This window comes from Pholcus phalangioides, unplaced genomic scaffold (genome assembly GCF_987345545.1).
Source record: "Pholcus phalangioides strain wild (caught in Gottingen) unplaced genomic scaffold, Ppha-v1.0 ptg000003l_1, whole genome shotgun sequence".
Lineage (NCBI taxonomy): Eukaryota > Metazoa > Arthropoda > Arachnida > Araneae > Pholcidae > Pholcus > Pholcus phalangioides.
In genome coordinates, this window is record NW_028301596.1 from 7,669,553 (window position 1) to 7,693,606 (window position 24,054).

General features: G+C 33.5%; 1 protein-coding gene across 3 annotated transcripts in view; it reads left to right on the forward strand.

Annotated features, from left to right (window-relative positions):
- Window positions 1-24,054, forward strand: part of LOC149087984 (lachesin-like) — a 294,258-nt gene that overhangs the window by 145,060 nt on the left and 125,144 nt on the right. The window contains exon 1 of one of the 3 annotated variants that reach the window (XM_089243387.1): window positions 10,898-11,165. The exons of the other annotated variants lie outside the window; for them this stretch is intronic. Within the exon in view, the coding sequence (XP_089099513.1) occupies window positions 11,078-11,165 (88 nt within the window). The 5' untranslated portion in view covers window positions 10,898-11,077. Of the gene's footprint in view, window positions 1-10,897; window positions 11,166-24,054 lie in introns of those variants that run through there. 3 annotated transcript variants of the gene reach the window in all.

Genomic DNA, 24,054 nt, shown 5'->3' on the forward strand with positions numbered 1-24,054 from the left:
TGAAATTTTTATGCATCTTTTTTCTTTAATTTGGTTTTCGGAAACGGTAATTGCATTATTAATGTAGTATAAAAATATCCTAAAAAAAACGTGATCACATAAACGTAATCATAAATATTGAAAAGGTGTATTTGTACTAAGAATATAGTGCTGGGAAATGTAATATTAGTATTTATAACGAAATTAATCATTCAATTAGTTCGTTAAATTCCCTTTACTATAATCATAGTTCTAATTGATCGTGTCGGATTTGAACTATGTCAGACAGTCGGCCCCCGCTTTATCGGATATCATCACATCCAGCACACAATATACAATTAAGCGGAGAAGAATTGAATTGTAATTTTATAACGTTAGTTTAGTTCGTGTATTTGAATCAATATTAATAAAGCTTCTCGAATAAATCAGGTAGCAAAAGAGGAAATGGAAATTTTGTTGAAAAAGTTCGTAGAGAAACTTTAAAAATTCATAAAATCACCGGAAAAATTTCCGAAATAAAAAACGGTTTGCAGGGTTAGCATCGCTAGGTCACTGAAATTTGTTTAAGACAGGATAGGTAGTGCTGACGTACACAAGTCAAAGAAAAGATACGCAACTAACGAACAGAATGCCTCCAAATCGTTTATTACAGCAGTATGTGTTCACCACCACCACAGGGTATACAACATTGCAGGCGAGTCCTGCAACGGCAGAGTGCAGCAGGTCCACATACACGTTTTGCAACAATGAACTGCTTGTGGATTAGGAGCGCAAGTTCTTATAAATCATTCCGTCTTATAAATAACCGTCTCATTTGCACATTTCCACCGAACCAGTGCCACCTATCAGATGTTTTTTGGGGTTTTTTTCCTTATCTCAAAAAAATTCCTGTGACTTAGCGATGCTAACCCTGAAAACCGTTTTTTATTTTGCTTATTTTCTGGCATTTATTCATTTTTAAAGTTTCTACGGACTTTTCGCCCACTATGTAGTATAAAGTATACGGCATCAACTATTCTTTCGTCTGCGTGCTCCGGTTTCAACGGAGGGGAAAGAAAACGCAACAAAAATGAAGAGAAGTTCGGCGAAACGTGCGGCGCACGACGCGTTCGGCTCCACCAAAAGCAGTCGGCCAATCGCGCCCGACGTGAAGCGCTGGCCCGAGGCGTGTTGCGCTCTGTAGGAAAACAGTCGTACATCTTTTCTTATTGGTGAGTGAACGGCGTGTCGTGCTAAGCGATTCACGTTGCACGCGGCACGGAAAACCTGCTAGAAAAATCAGACTTAAGGCCGTTAGACTACTCTGACGTGACGTGAGTCACGTCAATGACATGGTGATTTCTGATTCGTAGGAATTCCGTGGCGTTGACATTCCCACATCACAAATAACTTCTTGAAAACGTAACCTCGTAACCTCGGTAGTAACGAAATAACTTCATCGAATCCTTTATGGCGTAATAAACGAGTTTCACTTATATACTTCATAATTCATAAGTGCATGGGGATAATAACCTCAAATACCTGTATTTAAGAACAAAAAATGATTATAAATTAGTGTAAACAGCAAATAACTATTTTACATCCAATAATGCACGGTAAGGGAACTTACAAACTTTTTATTATTGTCAGAAATTTTCATGAAAATCATATTTTATAGCGAATCGTCTATATTATGACCAGAATTATGGGTCAGAACATATCAACATAATCACACAATACCTAGAATTTTTACTTATCATTAGGAACGTTAGCGTATTGGCTCAAGAGAGAATAAAAATAAAATATTTAAATATACTTATTGAAGACAACTTGAATACTTTTGAAGGCCAGTACCTACTCCCAAATGCAGGTTCATAACTGGGCAGGTGAAACAGGTACACCCGCACAGGGCTCACTTGGAAGGGGGCCTATAATTGACCTAAATGGGCCTAAATTCAAGTTCTTGCACAGTGCACAGAAATGGGTAGCTACGGTCCTGCCGAAATGTATTTATCTTGACCTAGTAGCATATTCTCCATTAATTTTCCAAATGTTTCATTCAATAAAAAACATTAAGCATATAGCAGTTGATGTGTATTAACAGTTGATGTGTGAAGCTTAATATTCGATTAAGCGAGGAAAAGTCTTCGATATTATCATATTAATTGGGGGACCTTTAACATTGTCTCTATAGGAGATATTTTGGTGCGGAGGATTTTATCCGTTTAAACACGTTCCGGCAATCTACCCTTTAAAGTTGGAATAATAAAATATATATCTATCTATCTATATATAAAAAATTGATTTTCTGTGTGTCTGTGTGTGTGTGTTCTCTATGCAAATCTACAATTTTAGATCGATCGTCGCCAAATTTTGCTTATATACAAAATGGGACCCGACTTGAACGATAGGCTACTTTAAAATTTCGTCAGACCAGGGTAAATGCCCCAAATGGGCAAAAAAACTGTCCGGCAACAATGGTTTTTGGGCCTCAACAATCACTTTCCGAACGTTTACTTTCGTTACCGTGGTTCCCTAGCAATGCGTTTCAGATACGCATATGCCTTTACAACGATTTGTCACTTCTTTAATCCTGTAAGTATATGCACATATATAATAGTTTATGCCTTTATAATGGTTTGCCACATTTTCAATACTCTCAGTAATGAGGCTTTTTGAATAGACGTCATAATCATCATCAGCATCTGTTTGAGGGTCAGGAAAAGGGTGATCCTCATAGAAATCAGTATTAAAATTGCCGATTTAACTGCATAAATACGGAAATTTAGTGGGGGGGGGGTTTCCTGCCACATCAATAATTTTAAAAATTAAATTGAATTCTCGATTTTTGAAATATTCAGTTCGCTTAGAGATATACGAAGCCCAGGAGATTAAATATGAAGTAATTAGCCAAACCTATACTTTTGAGTTGGATATTCGAGCAATATCATTGATTTCATTTATATCTTCTCAAGTATGAAAATTAATGTCTCCATATTGTCTCTTTTGATATTTATTTGCATAAATTCATGTGGGTTAGGATATTTTAAAATTAGTTATGAGCCCGTGAAAAGTGCATCGAAAAAATTCCACAGCTTTAACTAAGGAGTTTTGGAAGCTGGAACAGACAGATGGATAACTTGAAGTTCGGGGGGGGGGGGGGATCGAAATACCTAGCGCCCCTTAAAAAAAGAAAAATATATATTCATTTCTACGTTTCTGTGTAAATCTAGATTTGCTTATTTCATGAATCGCGCAGGTCGCCATATTGGTTAACTTGCACACGGTTTGTATGTCCTTCAACAAAAAGAGAGGGAGATATCACGTGATCCAAAAAAGCCTCATTGAAGAAAACCCGGGCAGCGCCGGGTATTATAGCTAGTATATATATATATATATATTGTATGCAGTCTATTTAAGCCTAGAGGAGTGCGCAGGTATAATATTGTAAAGATTGCATTTACGGTTTTAATTTTGTAGGTGTGTCTAGAGAGGGAAACACCTTAAATTCGGGACTCGATCTTAGGCAAGCTATCAATGTAAAAAGTTAAAACTTATACAGAATAAAGGATTAGTGTACAGCCAACAAAATAACATATATATTTTCTCTCCAGAAATCCTTTTATTATCCAAAATAATAACAATCTCTGAAATTTGAATCCATGTCTTTGAAAAGTAACGGTTTTCAAAACATAAACACAGGCCAAAAGTATGGATTGGCTTGTGTGGTGCTGTTATCAGTGTTGATAAAGAAGGTTCAAAATAATCCCTAAAAACTAAGTAATTTTCGTTTTATTTATCGTTTATTTTCAGCGTTTGAAAAGGGAATTTTTAGGTGTGCTCAGACTGGGAACTTAGTCGGAAAGGTTTAAGCGGTGTATCCGTTTATCCGTTGTCTAATTGAGCGGAGCAGACTGTGTATGATTTATGATTTTAGTTACGGCGAATAACGATCTTCATAGACCATTATGGATCTTTATTTTTATATATGAATATTTCGAACATTCAAAATCCACATCATTGCAAAAATGGTGATTTCTTTTTTAATCAAATAATGATTCGTAATTAATATCACCTATAACAGAGAAGAAATTTGCTGAAATTGCATTAGATTTCTCACCAAGAAAAAGTACATTAATGATTCAAAGGAACTGAAAATTAATTTTATTCCATAATTTCTTCTTATAAATTAAGAATTCTCATTGATATTTAGACACCAAATCGAATCTTGTTGATAAACGGCAAAAATGCAGATCGAAAAAAATAAGTTCTCATCAATTTTCCTAATTGAATTCCAAAATATTTTGGTTTGTTAGCATGATCATAATAAAATTATGCGTTTGATTCTTGAAATAAATAAAAAATATAGTTGGATTTTATTATTAGAAATTATCTTAAATCTTTCAAAATATAGTAAAATAATGTATGGCACGTGTGAAAATATTCAATTGACTTTAAAATAAAAACAGTAGTAATTGAAAAATTCTAATAAATTCCCATTAACTAACCATTTTAATGTAATCTCTTTTAAATAAAAAAAAATTATAATACTTCTAAGTTAAAAATCGCAGTAAATTCATGTAAACAAATTTTTAGTAAATTTTCATAGATTAAAAATTAAAACGTTTAAAATATGCTTGAGAAAATTTTAGCTATTATAAGGTATTATTAGCTATTATGAGGTCTTATAAATTAAAAAAATGCACTAAATGCTTATAATTAAACAGCCTAAATATTTCTAAATCAAAAATATTAAAAATTATAATGAATTCTTATAAACGTTTTCAATTTTTCCTGTTCGTAGATTAAAATTTCCAATGAAAAAATTTAAACGTATATTAAAATATTGTTTTAAATGATAATTTAGAAAATTCTGGTTTCAGAAATGTCAAAAGAGAACCTTTTTACCCTTACAAAACGAGAAATTTGTAGCAAAAAATTTAAAAATGAAGAATTTTCAAATTCTTATAAATTAGAATTTCTTTGGAATTTTTGTGTCAAAATTTTTCAAAAAATCATATTATTTTAAAATTGTGTCGGACACTTACAAGTTTGTAAACTCTAGTAAATTAATTCTGAAATTCTAGTAATGGTACAGTAATTCTACTCTAGTACAGTAATTCTACTCTAGTACAGTAATTCTACTCTAGTACAGTAATTCTACTCTAGTACAGTAATTCTACTCTAGTACAGTAATTCTACTCTAGTACAGTAATTCTACTCTAGTACAGTAATTCTACTCTAGTACAGTAATTCTACTCTAGTACAGTAATTCTACTCTAGTACAGTAATTCTAGCTAAGTATAGTAAATATTAGCTGAGAGTATAGTAAATTCTAAAAAATATAAAAAATTTTAGTGAATTCTAGAAAATATAGAAAATTTTAGTGAATTCTAGAAAATATAGAAAATTTTAGTGAATTCTAGAAAATATAGAACATTTTAGTGAATTCTAGAAAATATAGAAAATTTTAGCGAATTCTAGAAAATATAGAAAATTTTAGTGAATTCTAGAAAATATAGAAAAGTCTAATAAATTCTCAAAAATAGAAAATTTTTATGAAATTTCTCTTCAGATAAAATAAGCGAGAGAGGGGGCTCACAGTGGTTTAGGCTTGCAGTGCATTTTTCGTCTTGACAGCTGTATCTTTATTTTCACCGTAGATGGATACGTTAAAAAGTTTTCTGCTCTTTTCCTTCCTCAATGCTACATTTTTCGTTTGTGAATGCTGCTGTAAATATAACTTGGTAAGAATCATCCGTAATAATCATGAGCAGCTCATCAACCGTAGCAAAAGACTAAAACTGTCATGAAAACAAGTGGAATCGACGTATACTGTTCGTGTGAGTGAGAGACAGAAATTCTCCGGCAAGAAGAGTGAGTAAAAAAAATTCTAACCTTTTCCGTATATCATTATATATTATTATTTTGTGTATTTCCGTATTCAAACGTGAAAACCGGGTTAATAGGAATTAATCTGCTTGTTCATAATTTATTTTTTGATCGGCTTCCAAAATTTTATTTAACGTCTATTTTTTCCATATAAATTGAAAAAAAATCGAAATCCCCGAGATTTTGAGAGCCATGGTGTATATTATACACCATGGTGGAGCCATTGGTGATTATGAGCCATTGGTGTATATTACCCCCGAGATTTTGAGAGCCATGGTAAAATATACCATGGAGAGTATACCATATGAGAGCGAAATACAGTATTTGAAAATTACACGGTGCTTTCATATTATTGTTTGGAATTTATTTTATAATTAAATTTCAGCTGAGGGAAGGGAAATATTGCAGTAAAATATTATCATGTTTTTCGAAATTTTTTTATTGTTACTTACGGCACATCAATGAAGAGTAAGTGACACGCTGATATAAGATAATTATTTTTTTCTAAATTTTAATACACTTTCCAATCAAAAATATAATACCTGACTTTAATTTCTTTCGAAAAGTATTGCCAGCGTTTTTCTTTTCATTATATAATTATTACTAACTTACACTGCAATTTTTTTACATGCATTACGTTTATGCTTGAAAAAACGATTTTTCGCAGTGAGTAGGCGAGAAAATCGGCCATATCTTACCAATGCCGCGCATCGATACATTAGTTAATAGGCTTTCGTTTCCATCGCAACGAGTGATGCGGTTTCCTCGTAGCTTTCCCTTCACTGCAAAGTTAACCTGAAACGGATCATAGTAAATTCTTATAAATTTAAAATTCTAATAAACTTTTTTTGTTTAATAAAAGTAGAAAGTCCTTATCTTGCAAATGTGAAAATAAATCCTTTTAATTAATAAGTATCACGAATTTTTATAAATAAAAAATTGTACCGAATTCGTATATCATAAAAATTATAGCTAAAATTCTTAAAAATTAAAAATGCTCCAGTCTATCAATAAACTAATCAAACAAATTGTTGAAAACGTGTGAAGTAAATACAAAAGGAATCCCAGACAAAGTTAATATGCTCAAAAAAGATTTATTCTCAAAATAACCGTGCATTGCATCCAAAGGAATTACCATTATCCCACTGAACTTTTTTTTCCAATTAACTTCCTCTTAGTTCACTTAGTTACGAAAGTCGTTTTGTGCCTTAATCAAAATTTACAAAAAGAAATAAAAATAACAATAAAATAAAATGACAAAAATCACAATTTAAAATAATAACATTTTCCAGAGAAAACACGAGTAACTTTCGATTCATTTTCATAATTTTTTTATCTTCCCTTCATTAACATTTTTGATGTTACGACAAAAGTTAAACTTTCCACCGCAGAGGAAAAATAAAGATAGAAACTGAGAGAAGGCCAGAGAAAAATAAAGTGTGCAAAATTCTATCTGGGTTTCAAAATTTATTTAAAATTTACGAGAATTTCCATTCTAGTAAACTCTAAAAAGTTAAATATTCTAGTAATATCTGAAAATTGAAAATTTTAGCTTTGAAAATTCAAAATTTGTAAGTGAAGAATTGAATAGTCAAAAAAATGAAAATTCTAGCAAATTCTAAGAAAAGGAAAATTCCAGTAAATTCTTATGAAAATAATAATTATGGTAAATTTTTTTGGATAGAAAGCTTTAGTGAAATCTAGTAATGGTAGAGTAATTTTAGAGAATTGTTATGAATAGGAAAATCTATTAAATTCTATTGAGTACAAAACACTAGTAATTTTTTGTGAATACAAAATTGTAGTAAATGTCTATGAATAGAAAATTGTAGTAAATTTCTATGAATAGAAAATTGTAGTAAATTTCTATGAATAGAATATTTCAGTAAATTCTTTTGAATGGAAAATTCTAGTAAATTCTTATGATTACAAAATTTTAATCAAAACTTAGGAATACAACAATTTATTAAATTCTTATTAATACAACAATTTACGAATTTAGTACGAACTTCTGTTAAATTCTTAGGAATATAAAATTCTAGTAAATTATTATGAATTTTAAATTCTCGCAAATATATTTTTTTCTTTATTAAAAATAGAAAATTCTTGTTTGTTTTATTAATGTAATAGCTTTCTGATTAAAAACTATTGTGAATTTTCGTAAATGAAAAAATTAATTGAATTCTCATGTATCAAAAATTATATCAAATTCTTAAAAATTGAGGAGGCTCCAGTCAGTCATAAAACTAACGCAACAAATTCTTAAATAGCTTTAAAAATTCAATATAAAAGAAATCCAAATTGACACAAAAATTTATTCCCAAGAATTGATATCTGAATTGTCGTTCTTCCACTGAACTTTTTTGCGAAACCAACATCATTTTCGGTTAGTTCGTTTGGAAAATCGTTTTGCCTTATTCAAAATTTACAAGAAAAAACACAAAATAAAATAACGAAAATCACAATCCAAAATGATGGCATTTTCCAGAAAATACGTCAAATTCATTTACAAGCTATGAATAATAACTTTCGATTTTTTTCATAATTTTTTTTTTCTGTCCTTTCCTCCTTTAACCGTTTTGATGTTACAGCAAAAGTAAGAATTTTGACCGGAGGGGAAAAATAAGGGAGGAAACTCTTAGAAAAAAAGAGAGGGTGCGAAATTTTCCATCGGAATTCTAAAGAATTTTTTATAATTTACTATATACATTTTCCATTCTAGTTAATTCTAAAAAAAAATAAAACAATGTGAAAAATTAAAAATTTTAGTAATTCTCTGAAGAAATGAAAGTTCCAGTGAATTAAGAAAAAAATTTAGTAAATTGTGAAATTTCTAGTAAATTCTTAGGAATTGAAGATTCTAGTAAATTCTTATGAATTGAAGATTCTAGTAAATTCTTATGAATTGAAGATTCTAGTAAATTCTTATGAATTGAAGATTCTAGTAAATTCTTATGAATTGAAGATTCTAGTAAATTCTTATGAATTGAAGATTCTAGTAAATTCTTATGAATTGAAGATTCTAGTAAATTCTTATGAATTGAAGATTCTAGTAAATTCTTATGAATTGAAGATTCTAGTAAATTCTTATGAAATAAATGTGCTAGTAAATTATTATTGATAGTGAATTCTGGTAAGTTCTCGTAAATTATTATTAATAGTGAATTCTGGTAAGTTCTCGTAAATTATTATTAATAGTGAATTCTGGTAAGTTCTCGTAAATTCTTAGGAATAGGAAATAGTAATAAAATTTAGTAATCTATAGTAATCCTAGTGATGTGAGTCGACCTCCCAGTTAAAACGTCTTGCCACAGACACAGAGAGCAGCAGGCCTACAACAGTATACTAATCAATCATTACACTTCATGCATAGTTAAAAAAACTGATGTCAGATGGCAGCACTACACATAACAAATATTACACACTTCAACAAATTTACTAACTTCACGGAATGTTTACTACACGCACACACCACACATTCGCACATGCACCAATTCGCTGGAAGTTCCGCAAAAAAATATGGAGGTGCATGTCTGGTTTAGTAGTAGTAACCCTAGTGAATCGTGAAATATAGTAATAACATATTAATTCTTGAATTAATAAAAAATCATTGCAAATTCTACTAACAGATGGTTAAGTAATTCGAGGGAATAAAATTCTATTAAAGTATTATGAATAGAAAATTCTATTGAATAAATTCTATTAAAGTATTATGAATAGAAAATTCTATTGAATAAATTCTATTAAAGTATTATGAATAGAAAATTCTATTGAATAAATTCTTATGAATAAATTCTTATGAATAAATTCTCATGAATAAAAATTTCTATTGAATTCGTGTGAATAAAAATTTCTATTGAATTCGTGTGAATAAAAATTTCTATTGAATTCATATGAATAAAAATTTCTATTGAATTCGTATGAATAAAAATTTCTATTGACTTCTTATGAATAAAAAATTCTGATAAATTCTAATATATAAGAAGTTCTAATAAATTCTAATAAATAAGAAGTTCTAATAAATTCTAATAAATAAGAAGTCCTAAAAAATTCTTATGAATAGTAAATCCTAGAAAAATTTAGGAATTGAAAATTTTTTCAAATTTTTTCGTTTAATGAAAATAGAAAATTCTTCAATCTAAAAATTAAATTTTTTATTTGGAAACTATTCCAAATTTCTCTATAACTCAAAAGTTTTATTATGAATTATTATCTATTAAAAATTATAGTAATTTCTTATCTATTAAAAATTCAGGCAAATTCTTAAAAAATATTAAAATTTGCAAAATCATTAAAAATTAAAAATTTATAAGCAAATTCTTAAAAATTAAAAACTTTAGCAAATTCTTAAAAATTAGAAACTTCAGCAAATTCTTTAAAATCAAAAACTTTAGCAAATTCTTAAAAATTAGAAACTTCAGCAAATTCTTAAAAATTATAAACTTTAGCAAATGCTTAAAAATCAAAAACTTTAGCAAATTCCAACAAATGAAACGTGTCCCAGTCGAGCTCATAAAACTAATCCAACCAATTGTAGAAAAAACGCTAAAAATCGAATGTAAAAGCAATCTCAAAATTAATACATAAAAATTTATTCCCAAAAATAATCGTGCATTACATCTGAAGGAATTGTCCTTCTTCCCCTGAACTTTTTTCCTGAACCAACTTCATTTTCGTTTAGTTAGTTTGGAAAGTCGTTTTGTCTTAATCAAAATTTAGAGAAAAAAATAAAATAACAAAAATCACAATCCAAAATAATGACATTTTCCAGAAAACACGTCAAGTTCATTTACAAACCACGAATAATAACTTTCGATTCCTTTTCATAATTTTTTTTCTGTCCTTTCCTCCTTTAACAGTTCTGATGTTACAGCAAAAGTCAGACTTTTCACCGGAGGGGAAAAATGAGGGAAGAGAGAAAGGGAGTGTGTGTGCGTGTGTCAGGCTGTCTTCACCGCACGTTGGATCAATATGCGGTGAAGCCAACTCACAGAAACAACGCGGCAAAAAGCCTCATTTCTCATTCGAGTTGTGCCGGGTGCGGACAAGTTATTTTATATATATCCAGCCAAGTTATTTTCCCCTCGAAACTTGCAACGCGTGCTTGTGTCTTCTGTTGTTGAGTGGGAGAGAGAGAGAAAGATATATAAAAAAAAGTAAAATTAAAACGACTCGTGAGATCGTGAGAAACTCCCATGAAAGTTTCGAGTCGTCGTTCTCCCTCGTGATGTCCACTCGCAAAATCACGTTTTCAAACGCGCGTGGTCTGATAATTGCCACCGTAGTGTTTTTCGGACATATCATCAACGTGAAAGGTGAGCTTTTCCTCTACTTATTATAGCTTTTTTTTTCTGGAACATTTATGATTAAGATAAGAAATCATAGAGTTATAAATTTTTAATTTAAAATATAATTCTGGAAATTCCTGAGTTTCTGTAGTTGATAAAAACTTGCGATTCTTTGTATTTTCATATTAAAGCTATTTTTAATTTTTTTTCTCTTTGAAGTTATATAATCATAAATTTCAGAATAACTAGACTGACATGCCTTAATACTGAAAATGATAAAATATCTATGATTGTGTGTATAATATGTAAACGTGTGCTTATATATACATCAAAAACCTATCTAAATGGTTAAAAAATCTATCATTAAGAGAATAATAGCCTTAGGATTTAAACTCTTCTTTATTCAATAATGAAAGTTAAAATATTAGAACAAAGTTATCAATGAATTTAATGCTTCCTCTAATAATAAGCCTTTGTGATTTCTTTATTTCTTTGTTAAAAATTTATGATTAATATAAGGAATGATATATTTATGAACTTTAATTTAAAAATATAATCTTGAAAATCACTTAAGTTTTTGTAGTTGACGAAAACTTATAATTTTTGTATTTTTATACTATCAAAAACATATTTTTTTTTAATTTTCTCTTTAAAGTTATAGTATTATAATTTTCAAAATTAACAGGATGTCACCCATTAAAATTAGAAATTATTATAAATCTATGGTTATGAATAGTTTATGCATATAGATTGCAAACCTATCTAAATAATTCAAAAATATATCTACATGATTAAAAAAAAATCTATGTAAATGATTCAAAAATCTAACGTTATGAGAATAATAATATCTATGATCCAAATGTCATTCTATAGTTCATGGTACACATGGAAATTTAAGGAAATTTTATCAATGAATTTAATTCTTCATATCAAATATAGCCCATATAGGTTCTTTTCATTTCTTCATTTATATTTTTCGAAAACATTTATGATTAAGATAAGACGCCATATACAGATATAAATACCCAATTTACTATATAGTTCAGAAATTCTAACTTTCAGAAAACGTGTTATCTTTCACGTTTTCATATCAATAATGCATTCGATTTAGCCTTTTTCTTTGAAGTTATACAATTATAATTTTTGGAATAACTCGGCTGAAAAGTCATTAAAATTTAAACCCAGATGATCATTATGATAATAACTAACTCTAACATTCACTTTATTCCTTTCATGTATATATATAAATTAACATAAATTGATGTGAGAAACGTGTTTACCATGTAAAGGGGCAAATGTTTGTACAGACGATTGAAAAAATAACATCGTGATTAATTAATTTATAGATAATACAAAATAGACAAAACATCAAAAAGAGAAAAAAAACGCATGTAACACAAACAACACAAAATTATTAATTTCAAATAAATATTCAATGTTTAATAGAAATATTCTATATATATGAACGTATTCAATGCTTCATGTCACCGTCAGGTTCTAAATTTCTAGGGGGATATTTAAATCCTGTAGGAAATTTTTTATTGCCAAATTGAATTTTTATTTTTTGTCAAAGTTAAATTTTTTACTTTATGCTAAAATTAAAATTATGATGATTGGTTGTTTTTTTAAGATAATTTTTGTTATTTTCATTTGTTTCTCTCGGCATATAGATCAACGTAGAAACTCCACTTACATTTTTCAACGAAAAGTTCTTCTGATAACATTTCTCTTTGAACATAACATAAAATAACTTATTTTCTCCTGATTATTAAATTAAAATAAAATTGCACAAGTTCAGGGTTACGATTAATTACAAATTTTAGATACAAGAAAATACAAAAAAATAGAAAAAAAAGGATAAAAAAAATACGAAACATAAAAAGAAAGAACAAACCATTTTCAGTATAATAAAATATTCTCTGAAAACAATTAACTTTCATTAATAATATCAGTCTCGATTAGAAAGATTTTGATTTAAATTACTTCTTTAAAAAGTACTTATACTATAATTGAGCTCACCATCTTGCATTTTTCTCAGAAAACTTCCAAGCATTAAAGTAAAAAATACAGTATATATATCATACTTACCATATATATTTTTCACATAATGTGTCACGTTGAACATTAATGGGTTTCACATTCTTCAACAAATCCCATGAAAAAAAAAAATACACAGCCAATTAACCTGTCTCTTGCACCGATCTCTGAAATCGGAAATAAATGCTCGCGATCATCCCCCCAATGAAATTCATTTCTAAAATTAGCATATGAGTTTTAATAACTCGTAGCGAATTTTTAACCAGTGAAATTCGTTAAGCTATGCATTGAAAAATTGTTATCATATATATATAAATATTCCTGCAAGTCCTGCAAATAAGCACGCGCCTCGCACACGAATATTTCAGAGAACCAATTATCCTTGAAACTTTTCGAGTTTTCCAGGGGGTGAGAGCGAAAGCTTTTCCGAAACATTTAACGATTGGAGAGATTAGAAAGCAGCGAAAACGTCACGAAAGGTTAATAAATTTTCATAATATTCCAAGCAAGTGCGAAATTCAAAGAAACAAAACGAGACGAGTGAAGAGAAAAAGAGAAGTCTACCTCTTCTCAAAGTGAAATTTTAAGTATGATTTCCATTTTTACCTGTATCTTTCGTTTAAATATGCCGCTTTTATGTTCCGTGTGAAGATAGTCTCAAATGTAACACAATTTCTATCTCATGAATATTTATAATTGAATTCCCCTTATGTGACTAAATATATGATCTCCATTTTGAAGAAAAAAGTAACAATTTTTCTCTCACTGCATAAAAATATTTATAAATTCGGAAAAAATATCCCCGTTATTTTAATCTAAGTTTTTGATAATTTATATCGATTTAAAATATTTCAGCTTTATTTTGTTATTTATAAAAGAAAAATATTGGATATTTTTATAAATATCGTTGATGGGTTCCTTAAGGATTAGAAGTTGACTGTTTTTCGTTTTTTCTATGAGGTCTGAATGATTTAATGTATTATGTGATCGTTTTTATGTTGTTTGTGAACCCGAGTTGGAGTCCCTGGTGAGTATCGGTATTTGTGTCAGTTCTGGATTACTTTGGAATAATTATAAAAGTGTAATTGATGCGACTATATTAATAAATTATATTACTACGGAAATATTTATTGTTATCGTCGGTGTTAACGAGAGAAACGCCGTTCATTATTGCGTAGAATCGCTAGAAATATGTAGTATGATATTACAGCGGAGAAACTATTTTATATTTCGCGTGTTTTAATCTTTTGACTAAATACTGTACATACAGTCGAATTTAGTTAACTCATTTGTACCCAATGTACTCATTTTAGTACAGCTTACCGAAGAACTGTACTCATCCGAATGGAGCTTAACAAAGAACTGTACTCATTTGAGTGAGTACACCTTAACAAAAAAAGTATATATATATTGCAACTTTTTTTTTCGATTGTCAATTGAAAGTCCAAAGTCACTGGAAAACAGTTCGATTTATCCAAAATTCAAATTATCCAATTCCTTGATCTGTAAAATGGCAACAAATAACAACTTCATCTTCAACATTCACACAGGAGGTAATAATTACCAATTATCAAAATCCCTTCATCAGTTACGAAACTGTTCCGCAAATTTTAATAATTTATAATTATAATGTGTATAGTTGATCTTATCTGCTACATTATTAGATTGTTATGGAATCACCACCACCACAGCAGAATTTCTTATGCCTGATTTACGGAAACAGTTCATGATCATCCGTTAAGAAACTGTCACCCAAATTTTGCTTATTACCTTATGGTATATAAAGGAAATATACTTTCCATAATCTTAACGATGACGGAAAGATCCAGATAAAGAGGTACACATTCTTTTCATGCATTGTTTGCATGAAAGTTGAACATTATGTTAAAATGGGCATTAAATTATCAAAGGAAGAGCACAGAGTAATAGAAAATTTTCAAAACTTTTAATTGTTTTTGAAGACTTGCTGATTAACAACTTGATCGAGAAAATCAGTCTGATTTCTTATACAAATTTTCCAAGCTAAACATGCTTTTACAAAAATCATGAGGTGCGATAGCCCAGGTGGGTTAGATACTCGCATAAAGTACCAAAAGATGTTTAGAAGTGTCACGAGTTCGATACCCGGTTCTTGCTGGTCGGAAACTTTCCTGACACAGGAAATAGAAACGGCGACATGACCCACAGACAAAACATTCCTACCGCAGGAAGTCCCATATCGAGAGGTTAGAGCACCAACCTCTCGGTGAGTATAAAAAGGACTGCCGTGTTCGGAATCGGCAATAAATTGTAAGTCCCAGTCTAAATTATCCAAAACATTCGAACTAAATAAGAAATTTTAACATTAAATTATATACAAAACTCCAGGTGGGGGAGGTTGGTAAAAGTCCTAATTATCAAAGTTCTACTGTATACAGGGTGTCCATGAACTCATGGGCCAAACTTTAACGGAATGTAAGATACACATAAAGAAGTATTTTTTTGTATAGCAATGTGGGGCCGGGATCGAAAAGTGATGGCGGAAAAACACGAAATGTTGAGAAAACGGAAAACTTTTTATTTACATTAATAATTACAGTAATTGCTCACACGTGCCTTCACCAACATCGATGCAGGCCTGGCAGCGTCTAGCAAGTGATTGGCGTACCCATTAGGAAATGTGCCATACTTACCCAATGATGTAAATAAAAAGCTTTATTTCCTTAACATTTCGTGCTTTTTCCGCCAACACTTTTTATTTCCGACCCCGCATCGATGATACAAGAAATGCTTCCTTATGTGTATTTTACCTTCTCTTAAAGTTTGGCCTATGACAGTTCAGGGACACCCTGTATAGGATCTCCATTTTTTTAGAAAAAGCAACAATATATTTCAATGTATAATCAATCATATACATTGCTGCCCCCCCCCCCCCAGAGGCATACACAGCGGAACATACATATTTCACTGTATAAAAAAATTTGGAAATTCGATAAAAAAAATGTACTGTTATTCTTATCGACGTTTACGTAATTATTTATATCGATTTAAAATATTTCGGGTTTGTTTCGATGTTCATATGTAGAAAAAAATTAAATATCTTTGCATATCATTGATGGTTTCTTTAGGGACTAGAGATTCAATGTTTCCGTTTTTATAGGTGGTCTCAGATGATTCAATGCATGATTCGCACGCCAAATTGGCCCTTGGAGTCATCTGATGTGGCCCGTGTTCCCCTAACCTAATTTAGCAGAAATGAACTGAGCGGCACAGCTACGGATCCCTCAAGCGGCCCGCGGCACATTCATACATCACTCATGTGACCCGCGGCACATTTCGAGATCGCTTTAGTTAACTGCGGCACAGTTCCAGGTCATTCGAGCGTCCCACGGCATGTTGTGAGATAACTTGTGACCCGCGACCATATTTACTGGTAAATTGAGTGATCTTCGATACAGTCCCAGAACACTTAAGCGGCCTGCGACTTGTTTCCAAACTAATGAAGTGGCCCGCGCTCTCTAAAACGTTGAGTATCTTTGATTTAATGTATTACAGCTCTTTCTGACCTGAGCAATAATTTTTATGACTTTTAAAAATGTTTTTTAATTTTTGGTACAATTTCCAATTTGTTTTACATTTTTTTGTGAAGAAATGAGTCATTTCCTTCAATTTGTTTTCTTCCATATTATACAGAGTACATTTATTTTCACGAACTAATTTTTTTAAAATTTTATTGCGAAATTTTATGTAATAAATCTCACTTTTTCTGGAGGCACTTTCTTCTGGAAACAATCTTAAAAAATCCCCGAAAAAGAGCTGACCCCTGATAAAAGCTGACAAAAAAAACTTCGTATTCACCGTATTTCAAAACTCTTACACAAACATACTTTTATAGTGTTCTAGTGTTCTAGGGTGCTCACCCCGGCAAGTGAGAGGACGCGGGTTGAATTCCCTCACAAACATAGTTGAATTTTCTCACTTTCCTAAATTCATCGATGCATCATCCAGCTGTCGAAAACCTTCGTATGGAGAGTGACATCATCCTTCGATAATCCTTTATGCCAGGGTTCACAACCAACACCATCTATCGCCAAAGGGGCTCCACGCTCGTGACGTCACTAAAAAAAGTCACATTCACTTATAGTCATTGGATGTAGCAGAGTCCGACGCATGCGCCATCTTTACGCATTTTTATAGTATGTCCAATGGTTATAGGTGAGATGGCCTTCTTCAATAACGTCACGAGCTCCGCACGGAAACCTTCTGCTGTAGATGGTGTTGGTTCAACTTTCTGAGGTCAAAAGAAAAGTTTCCACAGTAAGAAAAAGCAACCCACACATTTGTGGCACCAGAATCTGAAAGGGATACGATAGTTTTTGGTTGTTTAGATCACAATCCCGTCGTCCCTGATGGTTATCATACCTGTTCTCGATAATTTTTTGGATAAACTATAAACCTATTATTGAAAATTATTTAATTATATAATTAAATAAGAAATAACTTAATGTTATCGTGAGTGTTGTCGCGAGAGAAAAGCCGTTCCTTGCTCAGTGTTATTCCGAGAAATATTTGGTATTGGAATTTTTCCGGCGTATGAATCTTAGAACAGAATGAATGATGATTTTTCTGGAATATTTTCTATTTGCTCAACTTTCGAAGTTGGCTTCCGAGAAAAATTATTTTGCATTTTTGTAAGGGCAAAACAAAAATTTTACGTTCCTTGCGTTCCCTTGAACAAGAATCAACAGCTGTCATTGAAATTAGTCTGAACGTAGTCATTCAAAATCCCAAATTAGCGTGACATGATCTCCAAAGACAAAGAGAGAGATCATCAGTTTTTGAACATGACCGTTAATAAACGAAAATGAACGCTTTATTTCATTCTTGTCAATGTCTCTTTCAAGTCGTGTGATGGAAATTCATCGCCACGCGATTCAAAATGACATGACAATTCATCGCTAGGGAAATATTTTTCCTTTTCATTGACAAAATCCATCGACCAAGTGATATAGTGAGTGAATGGATGGAGCAGGTAAGTGAGTAAGTGAACAAGTGAGTATGATTGATCAAGTGAGTAAGCGCCGTATTCACCGTCTGTGTATAGTTTAAACTGTATAGTCACAATTTTTAGATAAAAGATTGGATCATCATAGATTGGTTAAAAACCTGAATTTAACCGATCCGTGTCGATCTCTTATCAAAAAATTGTGACTGTTTAAACCAGTGATTCCCAAAGTGGGCGTTAACGCCCCCTGGGGGGCGATGGGATGTTCCAAAGGGCGGTGGAAGCTACGCGTATAGCATAGGATTCTATGGTTGGGTCATAGGATTCTATGCGGTGGGAGAAAAATTTCTGAAGAAGGGGGCGATGGGACAAGAAAGGTTGGGAAACTATGGTTTAAACCATGTCGGTGTATACCGCCCTAAGAGGAGTTAGTGAGTGAGCAAATAAGTGAGTAAATGAGAGTTTTGTGGGTGACTGAGCAACTGGAGTGGATGAATGGGATGGGAGAGTGAGATCAGTTTCCCAAACTTTTGTTTCATCGCCCCTCTCCCTTCTTCAGAAATTTTTTCTTCCATCGCCCCCCAGTGCAAGCTAGCCTACAGGATTCTATGTTATACTTGTAGTTTCTACTGCCCCCCTGGATCATTCCATCGGAGCGATGTAATGATCCAGGTAATTTCTCGGTGATATTTCCCACGTTGGGGAACACTGAGTGACCAAATGATCGAGTGATCGAGCAGGGTTGCAAATGAGCGAGTAAGTGTGTAAATGAGTGAGTCACTCATACCTTCACTCATCACTCATTCATGCAGTTACTGCCTGACCCTTTCCTTTGATCACTCATCCAGTCAATGATACGGTTTTTTTATCGCTCACTCGACTCTTCACTCGTTCACTCACTAGCTTATTCAGTAGCTCATTCACATAAAATCTTTCATTCACTCGCTCACTCACTGGTGACGAACTGCTGTCGGTGAAATTTCTAATCGAATTTTCCTGATATTCTGCATTATACAGCATCCTATCAAATGAATAATTTTTAATTTTTCTAATTGCGACACACGAATTTCCAATGAATTCGATATAAAGCGATCGTTCGATTCGATCGATGATATGCATCATCGTTCGTTATCAGTTCCATTGAAAGACGGGTATCAGAATGCGGCGACAGAGCCCTGCTTGTTATTGCTGGTGATTCTCGCACCTGTGACTTGCTACCAGCTTTGGCTAGGTTTTTTCGGGCCTGTGATTGGCTAGCAGTTTTGTAATGGGTTTTTTCGAGTCTGTGATTAGCTGACTGACAGCTTTGAAAGCATCATTTCACACGTACTGGAACCATTTCGCTTCCTCACGTGAGGAACTGAGGTTACAATAAGCTATTGCTCGTGGTGTTTAGGGTCATTGTTCATGAAAGATCCTCTTGAGGACCAACTGAAATTATCTTACTCTGAAATATTCATTCATTCAAACCGAACACAGCTCCAGCTTATGGCCATGGCCAATTTACTACCGATTGAGATGCACCGGAAGTATGTATGTGTGTATAGGTATCTCACAGTCTGAGTGCGATCTAGTGTCTTTTTTTTTTACTCTTCAGTGCTGCCATCTAGCCGCTGTGGTGGTCGAGTGGTCATAATGACAGACTCGCATCGCGAGGATCCGGGTTCGAACCCCGCCATCGCCATAGTGGTGGTCGGCTGAAGTTGGTTTCCTGTGGTTCCCAACTTCGAGGCGCAAATGCGAGCCGATCTCCCCATTAAAAAGTCTCGCCACAGAGAGCAACAGGCCTACAACGATTAATTATTCAATCACTACACTTCCCTCATAGTTAGAAAAACTGATGGCAGACTACACATAACAAGCATTGCACAGAAACAAACACCACGTCAGGTTTCAGTACACGAACACGCACATTCCCGCGAGTGCCAATTCGTTAGAGATTCCGCAGAAAAATATGGACGAGGTGCATGTGTGGTTTAGTAGTAGTGCTGCCATCTATGACCGTTTATTAACAACCCTCTATTAGAAAATAATTTCCGGTGACACACCACGACCTTGAAGTGTCGCTTACTGGTGTCCCCTTGTCGAAGCAGTCGATTGATAATTCATGGTTCATCCTATCTATCCCGTTGAAAATATTTAACACTTCGATCATATTTCCCTCCCCGACACCTGCGTTCTTCCAATGTAAACATATTCAAAAAATGAAGTCTCTCTTCCTAGCTCAAGCCTCGTATGCCAACAAGGACACTCTTCTCTGCACCCCGCCAACCAGGTCTATGTCCCTCTGCAGGTATGGTCTCCAAAACCTTACAGCATACTCCAGTCCAGGACGAACTAAGCCTCAGAAAAGCGGAAGAATAACTTTAGGAGAACGCGAAGAGACCTTTTTGAAAATGAGACCAAGCATTCCATCCGATTTTTTGACCACCGCTGAACAATATTCAGAAAACCTAAGTCTCTCGTCAATGAGAATTGCCAAATCGTGACCCTAGTTGCCTCCAAGATAGTAACACTATTCATCTCGTAAGAGAAACGTGAGTTGTTCGAACCAAAATGAGCTACCATGCACTTGTCAACGCTAAACGTCATGCTCCATTCATTTGCCCAAGCAGCAATCCTGTTTAAGTTGGTCTGGAACAGCTCCCTATCGCTTTGATTCCTGACTACCCCCCATAAGCTCCACGTCATCTGCGAATTTGCTGGCATTCCCATCGATACCCTGGTCGAGTTTATCGATGAAAAGTGAAAAAAAAAACAAAATGTATGGGGCCAAGGACACTTCCTTGAAGGACTCCACTTCTGAACGAGTACGAACGATTTAAATTCCGAACAATCGAATACTACGGACTGATTTCGACATTCAGTACGGAAATGTCCGTCAATGAAGTTAGGAGGGCGAGAAAACAGTCTTTTTGCAGCCTAATAGTTTACGGGGGTGAACCCCTAGCTTCAGAATGCCAAAAAAACTTCCAAAATAGATAACATTAATCGAAATTCCAATAACAGTAAACGAATTTCTTCCCATGTTATGACATTGGTCCGTTGCAAAAGTGGCAACAATACCCGAGTGATAACATTATTCATGATTATAATACGTAGCGTCGAATGTATCACCAATTGTATACCCTATCAACTATGTATTACATGTGAAATACATCGAAAAACATGTAATCTTTAACGCCTGGAATCAGTTTTAAACGCAATATGTATCATCAGTTAACGGAGTAAGAAATTATGCGATGAGAGAGAGGAAAAATTCTTCTTGTGGAGAAAGAGTGTCAAAAGCTCCTCAAACTCACAAAACCCACAGATTTAGGAAAGTCGTGTCCCCCCAGTTCTGGAACTTATTTGCATTAATTGTGAATTATTTTCCTTGAATCTTAATTAGCCAATTAATTATTCAAAAACGAGCGGAAATTTTCAATGTAAGGCTTTTGATCCTCCCCCCCGTCCTCTCGGTTGATATAGATTACTCGTCACGGAATTTTTGCCTGGGAAATTGAGTTTCCCCAGCGCTTTTGCGCCGGGATTTCATGCGGTTCGTGATAATTTTCAAACCCCATACTAATTCTTTCGGTTGCGATTCAAAGAAAGTTTGTATTATGATAATTTTTGTAGGAAAATGTATTCTCGGATACTCGAAAATTACCGTATCATACAATTTCGTTCGTTTCAGCTTAATAAACGATAAAGATTTGAATATTCTCGAAGTCCGTAGGAATGAATAGCTGGAGAAAAAGGCTGCTCGTCTCTCTCTTATGAAACAGTTTTGTTTTAAATCGAGGGTGCTCAAACATTAGGAGGGAACGGGCCACTTCATTGGTTTTAAAACTTGTGTGGCGGGCCACTTAAGTGACCGGGAACAGCGCCGCAGGTCACTTGAGTAATCTATAAGTGTGCCGCGGGTCACGCGGGTGGCTTGGGCGATCTGGAACTGTATCACATTCCGCTAAAACGATCTCCAAATGGGACGTGGGTCACTTAGGTGTTTCGTAAATATGCCGGGGGCTGCTTGGGTGATCCAGAACTGTGCCGTGGTTCAATTACGTGATCTCGAAATGTGCTGGTCACTTAAGCGATGTGGAAAGGCACCGCATGTCACTTAAGTGATTTATCCATTTATGGCCACCTTTCGTTAACGGACAAAATTTCGGGTCCCCATTGGGTGTATGATATCAAGAGATGAAAAAATACCGAAATATATGAAAACGGTGGATATATTAAGACCCTTTGGAGCCATTGAAGTATTACGTCAACAGATTTTTAGCCTTTTTAGTGATCCTCTCCTCCTCCTTCCCGTCAGCAAAAGTAAGCATAACTCTGCCCCCCCCCCCCGTCACGAAAATTCCATCAGCACAGCTCCTCCCAACGCATATTGGGATCAGAGACATACACGGGGGGAATAGGCAAACATCCCTTAAACTCTCCAGACCATCAAAACATTTTTTTTAATATAAAACATCAGAAGCAAAAATAACTTTATTATTTTTTTTATAATCAATTTCTGGTAATTTCAATACTGTTTGAAGGCTGTTAGAACTCGAAATTTACCTTTAAGAAATCAATTGCGGTCCACAACCAGTATCCCGGAAATTTCGTTACCCTTCTATCCTGCGTACGCGTCTGATTGAGATTGCACTCCGAAGAGTACACATAGGACGGTAGGGCGAAAGTTGCCCCCACCGATCACCATGCACAACCGGTGAACCTCCCCCCAATTCGAAGAGCTTTTATCCGCTTATGTACTGGAGTCCAAATCACTCAAGGACAGCGCATGTGGCACTGAGTGGACGCAAAACCGTTTATTCACCCCGCTTTAAGTGAGGCAGGACATGATGGGGGATAGCATCTTTCCAAGTCTGAGAGATCTAATAGAGATGTAGGTCTCTTGAAGACGTCAATTGTGTGTGTGTGGGGGGGGGAGGAGTTAGTTCAAGATGCCCACAAAACTAGGTGAAATCTTTCTTGTTTTCCGCGTTCCATGTAAAGATGCTTCATATTTTCATAAACAGTGGTTGATGACGTAAGCATGAGTCGAAGCTCCTCGTCATCAAATCGTTGTTGACGTAATACTTGAATGCCCCCCCCCCTAACTTTTGATAGAAACGACAAACTTATTATTTACTCAGCTAAAGTACCAAAAGATGTTTATAGAGGTATTGTGAGTTCGATACAGTTTTCATGCATGTCAGAAACTTTCTCGACACAAGGGTACAACAGAAACGGTGACATGACCACAGAAAAAGATTACTACCGTAGGGAGTCAGTCCCACATCGAAGGGGTAACCGCACCAACTTCTAGGTGAGTAAGGAAGGAAAGGCTGCCATTCTCCGGATCGCCAATAAGTTGCAGGTCCAGGTCTAATTATCCATCATGTGCAGAACATGATCGTGGTGCGACAAGAATGATCAAATGATCAGTTTCTACAAAAACATTCCCGTTTAAATAATCCCTGTCGCATAATCTGACAGAGCTTATCCCAAAGATTCATAAACGTCGGTGCGGTGGTTATGCATAATCATCAATTGCCTCAATAAAGTAAGTTTGATTTGAAATTTCACCACATTTTTTTCTTTCACCTGCGATTATGCATAATTCCCAACTAAAACTGGAAAGTGCGATAAATATGGGAAAAGTGTGTAACCTTTCTTCTTCTCTTCATTAAACCAATTATTTAATTTCACCCGTACATACCCGCACTGTACATATTTTACAATAAAAACTAAAATAAGTGTGACCAAGGTAACATTCATAACCACATTATCAATCTTGTAATGTTGGCTTCCTTCACACGTATCGACATGTGCAAACAAAACTATCACTACCATTCAGAATCACCATCCTGGACCATAGTTATGTTCCGTTAATCAAGTAAATGCATTGCGGAATCA